The following is a 6,336-nucleotide window of genomic DNA, read 5'->3' as shown; positions in this document are numbered from 1 at the left end:
CGAGATCAATATTTTCGAATACCCGAAACTGATGTCCTATAAATACCGTACAAAAGTTTGAAGGCATATTTATATGGAAAAACTCTAGGGTTTCCAGCTATAATCAGTGTAATTTTTTTCTCCATTTCTAGGTAACTGGTACCTTTAACCTTCCTTCTTATTCAAAGGTCGACCCTGTCGTGGACGCAAGAGGACTCATAGTAGGGAACAGCTATTACGATGTAGTAAAGGTAATGCTCCTTTCAGAGCGACAACGGTTTTCGTTATTAAACAACTCATTAATAACTTCAACTGCTACTGTGCTGACCTGAGTTTGACCTCTACTATTCCGGAACATTCTATCACCTCTTGAGAGCCCTCTTATGTCCACCTCGGTGTCAGCCTTCGAACAAGAATGAAAGGTTAAAGGTACCAGCCACTTAGAAATAGAGAAAAAAATTACGTTGATTACACCAGAAATCCCCAGAATTTTTCCGTATGACTATGCCCTCAATCTTATGTATGGTATATATAGGACATTGTTTGCAGGTATCAAAAAAGCTTGAACTCCTGACCACGTAGAGATTGTCACTTGGCCCCCCAATTATACTCGAATTCGTGACCACATTATAGCCGCCAACTAGGACCTTCACGTTGACTTCGACCCCTGATCGTGTCAAGCATTATTACCTCGAAATTAAATTTCCCTACAATGGGTTTCTAAGGTCATGGTCTTATCCCACCATGACATATGAAATGTATGTTTGTTGAGGCGGGTTATCACATCCCTGACCCCTCAAAACTATCTAAGAATTTCCGCCATTTCAATCAAAAATCTTGAACACTTTCAAAATACCTTAAACCCTAACCCTAACCCTAAGAGAGAAGAATAGAAAACAAGTCCAACTAAACACGCTTTCCATTTCTTTCTCCTAAAATCAGTTTAATTCTTTAATTAATTTTAAAACTGGCCAAAAGACCTAATTAATTAAATTTATTTTGCCAAATTTTAGTATTATTGTACTATGCATAAATTTCTAAATTTAGTTAATGCTCACTTTGATGATTCTTACTTTCTACAATTTTCGAATTTCAACAATTGTTACTTTTTATATTTTTAAAATTTTAAAAATTTCACCAAACGTAGTTAAATCCATCTGATTTTTTAAGTAATAATTAAAATAAGAAACTAATACAATATTACATATATCATAATATATTTATTACATAAGATAAATGTAACAAGTGTCTTTTAGTCAGATACTGAATTTTCTTATTTCAAAAATAAAGAGACTAGAAATGATCAATTTAAAATAAAAAAATAAATATAATACCAGATTAATAATATAATTCAACTGAAAAAAATAGTCCTGCCAAACTTAGCAGGAGACATATACAGTATCCTTCCGTTTATCGAATAAAGTCGCTCATCATGAAAATAAAAATAAGAATAAAAGGCGAAAAAAAGAAAAAAATATAATGACAGCAATAGAAGAATCTAATTTATTGGAAATATATAAGTAAAAAACACCTAAAATGGGACTAATTTCTTTAAACATAACCTAGATTTTATCCTCTTGACATTTTTTTACTAAGCTCTTTCGTTGTAATAGTAATAAATGGTGAAATATGAAAATTTTCCCATTGTCAACTGATCGTCTCCCTTTACCTTCTTCACCTTGTGTTAATGATTAGCTTGCATGTTCACCAACAAAATCCCAGAAAATATAAATGCTACTTACCAAAACCTTGTTTTTCTTGTCGTCTCTACCACGGGGCTCAGTGAAAACTGGCTTCAGTTTTGCAGAGCCACAAGCTGATCAAGCTGCATTTGCTCGAGCCATGCTCCCAACACAGTGTGATCCAGCGGATCAACTTGCGAGTTTGTATTAGAACCCTCACTTTTCGAGGCATTAGATGGAACATCCAAGACCGAAGCCTTCATTTTCTCTTTCATCTCAGTGGGAGATTCCTTAACAAGGGATTGAACCCATGATAAATCGGGCTCATCTCCGTTGCTGAGCTCAAATGAAGCATGATGCTTGCCTAACTCATCTGCATTGACAGCCCAGTCGGGCTTCCCATTGGAAGATCCCCATTTTGACCAAGAATTTACTGGGGAAGAAATACTGGCAGGAGAGTCAGAGCCAAGTTCCCTAGAGCTTAGACAGCGAAACTGCTGTTTCTCAAGTTGAGCTAACATTGAAACTCGAGAGCTCATCGGCGAGATAGGTTCCACATTCCGAGGAGACATCCTACCAGATAGAGACACCTGCAATAGCGGATGCTCCTTACTTTTAGGAGAAAAATTTGTATTAATGGGTGATAGCATGCTTGACTGCTGCTGAAATTGATTGAGAACGGCAGATTTATGAGAAGGTGAGAAAACAACTGCTGCCAATGCTTGATCAGAGTACTGGGGTGAAGAGCTCTCGGTGGAAAATAGATCTTCGAGATTTGATGGGGTCAGGGTTTTCAATCGACCAGATCGATTCATAGAATTAGAACTCATAGATGGCTGACTGAGGCTAGATAACTCGTTCACCAGCTGTTGTTGCTGCACACCAAAATCAGGCAGCAGGTTGAAGTCTTCAGCTGGAATGTCTCTAGCATTAAGAGAAGACCGTAGGCGACTCAGTTGAAGATTACTCCCTGGAAGATGCAGCGCTGGAACATTAGGCTGAGGCCAGGCAACATTAGAATGAGGCATTCCTTTCGCAGATGGGGATATTGGTGATGTGAATGGAGATGGAGACATAACTGATACAGAAGAAGGTGATCCAGGCAGGAGACTCAAGGCAGCAGCAAAATCCATTGCAGTAGCAGCTGAAGTACCTGAACGAGGGGACAGAACAGCAGAACCGGTGGAAACATACAAAGGTCGAAGTTCCTCAGCTGTATGAGCAAAGAAGCAGACTCTCCTTGCACAATTAATACCATCTTTGCACAGCCGGGTTCGGTATTGCGCAGGGTGTAGCCAGCATTCAAAAACACCATGAGCATATTCACATATATCTCCACGCCTGCATGCTCCCTTGTGAAAATCAGGGCAAGGAACGCAACTGTAGTGGAACTTCCTAGGATCCCTTCTTCGAGCATTCTCCCCCGGGTGAACAAACGGACACTCAGTCCAATCATGGGAGTAGGCACGCGAACAAGGCCGCACCTTGAATGAATACATCCTGAACTCATCAGTTGAATAGATGCTGTTCTTGATGTCCGGGAGAGATGGATCCATCGGATATTCTTTCTTCTCCAATGTTGAAATAGGAGCGGCAGTTGACTTCAACTTTGGAAGCGAGTCTGAACAAGAAGGTGAGCCATTATCACGAGAAGGCGATAGAGAACCAGAGTTTGCAACTGCAGTTGACACCCTTAAGTTCTGCTCGATAACAGAACTCTCAGTTGCAAGAAGTTCTTGAAGAGTTAATTTCACAGCTTGAAGCTTCGGAGGAAAACCAATAATATCAACAGGACGATGACCATTTGCATCAACCATATTCGCATCAGCACCAGCTGCTAATAGCAGTTTCACAACATCAACAGCATTGACGGTCCCACCAGAAGCAGCACAATGAAGGGCTGTGCTTTTTTCGTGTCCACACACACGATTAACATCGGCATCTGATGAAGAAAGGATCAGTTTAATAACACCAATGCTACCATACGTAGCAGCAACCATCAAAGGGGTTCTTTCCTCATGAACCATCTGCTTCGAGCCCTTCCTACGACCATACCACAACCCTACCTCATCAACAACTGAAGGATCGTGTTCAATGGTGCGTTTAAGGCCTTCAACATCATTATTTGCAGCAAGCTCAAGCAAGCTTGCAAAAATATCTTCAGTCTCTAAAGTCAAGCGATTCATTTCTACACTAGGATGTCTGTTATCTCCAAAAGAATTATTCGATCTTGTTGGATTAGACGAGTGGTTTATTGGCTCTGATCCATAGCACATACTTTCATTAGATAAAAATCCAACTGAGATTTAGAAACAATACCCATTAGAATCAACCAGTAGAATAACGAGAACTCCATATGAATGATCAAATATTCCATAAGATACAGAGAAAAAAGAACTGAGAAAAAAAATTAAAAAAAAAATCATCCTTGGGAGTTTAAGAAAACAACAGTGAAGGCTAAGTCAATGTTTGTCAATGGAAATATCTACATAAAAATTATGGAAATTAAATGTAGAATTAGAGCAAAAGTGAGATTAAGGATTTAAATATCATCAAAGGAGCAAAGAAAAAGAAAAACATACTCCACTAATAATATACAAAGTTTTACTTTGGAATAGATAAAATTACAACCTATTTTCCTACATTTTCGATATAATTGACTTAGAACAAAACATAGGGTCTTCCATTTCCTTTCTGAACTTTCAATTAGTTCTTCCCAGTAAACAAAAAATTAAAATAAAGAAAGAGATCAAAAGCACAAACAACAGTGAAATAAATTTGAAAAATAGTTGTAAACAATCACAATATTATGATTGAAGGATCTTGAACCAAATCTTCCCGCGGTCATCACTGACTGAATAATTAAAAAAAAAAAAGAATATGAAAAGAATGCTGTGAGGAAAAAGTAGATAAAAGATCTGATTCTGAGGCAACCAATAGGAAAATTGTTGATAAAAAAGACAGTTGAAAACAAAGACAAAAACAGACAAGCCTCGGGAACAAGATCTCTCTTACATGTGATCCTCCACTCATTACATCAAAACAATACAGGAATATTACAACAAAGTTTTTAAGTAAAAAAAAAACAAAAGAAACCCTTACCAGTTTAATCCATCTCTGAAGCAGGACAGATATACTTTGAGAAAGAAGTGGGTATTTGAGAAATAACTTCAAAAGTGATGAAGGAATTCTGGTCTTTGATTAGATTTATGTGCTTCCAATTTTTTATTTATTTATTTTTGGATGGTTAAGTTAGAAAAATAGAGAGTTCGGAGAAAAGGAGTAGCTGATTTCTTCTTTTTCTTCATCCCATCTGTTCTTCCTATGTTACCGATGTTTTTTCTTTCATGAAAGAGAAACAAAAACTCTAAAGTAATTACCAAATGAAAAAAACTAAGATTTTGAAGAATATATTTATTATTTTAGATAAAATGGCCAATATCAGATAAAAGAGACAGGAAAAGAAAACCGAATGCAAACACTCTGAATTCCCTTTTTAGACCAATCAAATACTGACGTGTGATATTATTACGAAGTTTTAATATAAAAGATAGGGTTAATCTTGTCATTTCGGTAAGCATGAAATTTTTTAATTTTAACATGGCGTGAAACGGTTGGACAACTCTTTGGCAGACAACCTAATTTGTTGTATAATAGTTTTACCATGTCCTTTGTCAAATTCCTTATGATTTCAACCTAAATTCCCCTTACATGACGTTATATTTTCAAAAAAAAAAAAAAATAGACTGCAACTTTTCTTGCCATAGAACTCGTAGGAAAAGTTGAGTTGGCACTTTAATAGTTTGTTTTCAGTAAAATTTAAATTTAATTTTGGAATCATAAATTTGACGGGTCAATAATTATTTTATTATTATTTTAATATTTATAGAATGTTAGTATGGTCATAATAAAATTTCGTTAAGAAATTTTAATGTTTGTATGCTTAATTTAGTAAAAATAACTAAATTGTAAAAAGTGTAAAAATAGAGTTTTATTAGTTAAATATGTCAAATAGCTATGAAACTTTAAAGTGATGGGACCTAGATGATAATTAGATCATTTGATTAGTTAATGAATGTTCATGGCAATGTTTAATTGAAATTTTGAATATTTTTAAGGGGTAAAAAGGTAAATGAGTAAATAAAGGATAAGTTAAATAAAACCAAGTTTGACTCATCTTCTTCAAAGCTTCTTTGATCAAAAATAAAAAACAAAATAGTCATTTTTAGGGTTCCTTGATTCGACAACTACAATTGCTTGCATGTAAGTGATTTTGAGCTCGTTTTTAATTATTTCTATGTTTTTAAATACGTTTTAGCTTAATCTAGCTAGTCCAAGGATCAATTTGTAAAATTGTTAAAGGTTTAGGGCTTTTCCATGAATGTTCTTGCATGATTCTTGATGTTTGATGGTAGGTTATGAGTCATTGTTAATAAATAAACAAGTTTTGTAAAGTGATTTTTTATGAAAATAACATTTAGGGACTTATTTGTAAAAATGGTAAAAGTTCATGGTAAAATTATGAAATGATGATTTGTATGGTTTGATATAAGTCCCTAGAGAAATCGACTAGCTTGACAAAAGGATGAAAATGCTTAGATTTCAATTTATGAGTTGAAGGATTAAATTGTAAAAAAGTTAAAATATTAGGGGCAAAATTATAATTTTGCAAAAA

At 35.2% G+C, this 6,336-nt stretch overlaps 1 protein-coding gene across 2 annotated transcripts; it reads right to left on the bottom strand.

Moving 5' to 3' along the window:
• Positions 1 to 1,301: 1,301 nt before the first annotated feature.
• LOC108462065 (zinc finger CCCH domain-containing protein 30-like) lies at positions 1,302 to 5,172 on the bottom strand. Of its 2 annotated transcripts, none has more exons than XM_017762066.2 (2): positions 4,764 to 5,172; positions 1,302 to 3,960 (listed from the first exon to the last, which is right to left on the bottom strand). In XM_017762066.2, exon 2 carries the CDS (start codon positions 3,935 to 3,937, stop codon positions 1,775 to 1,777), a length of 2,163 nt encoding a protein of 720 aa, XP_017617555.1. In that variant the 5' UTR covers positions 3,938 to 3,960; positions 4,764 to 5,172; the 3' UTR covers positions 1,302 to 1,774. The 2 variants fall into 2 exon arrangements, with proteins under 2 accessions (XP_017617555.1, XP_017617561.1); XM_017762072.2 differs by having other exon boundaries at positions 1,302 to 3,921.
• Positions 5,173 to 6,336: the final 1,164 nt, after the last annotated feature.

The sequence above is a fragment of the Gossypium arboreum genome, chromosome 2 (genome assembly GCF_025698485.1).
Source record: "Gossypium arboreum isolate Shixiya-1 chromosome 2, ASM2569848v2, whole genome shotgun sequence".
Lineage (NCBI taxonomy): Eukaryota > Viridiplantae > Streptophyta > Magnoliopsida > Malvales > Malvaceae > Gossypium > Gossypium arboreum.
This window is presented reverse-complemented; position numbering and strand designations above follow the sequence as displayed.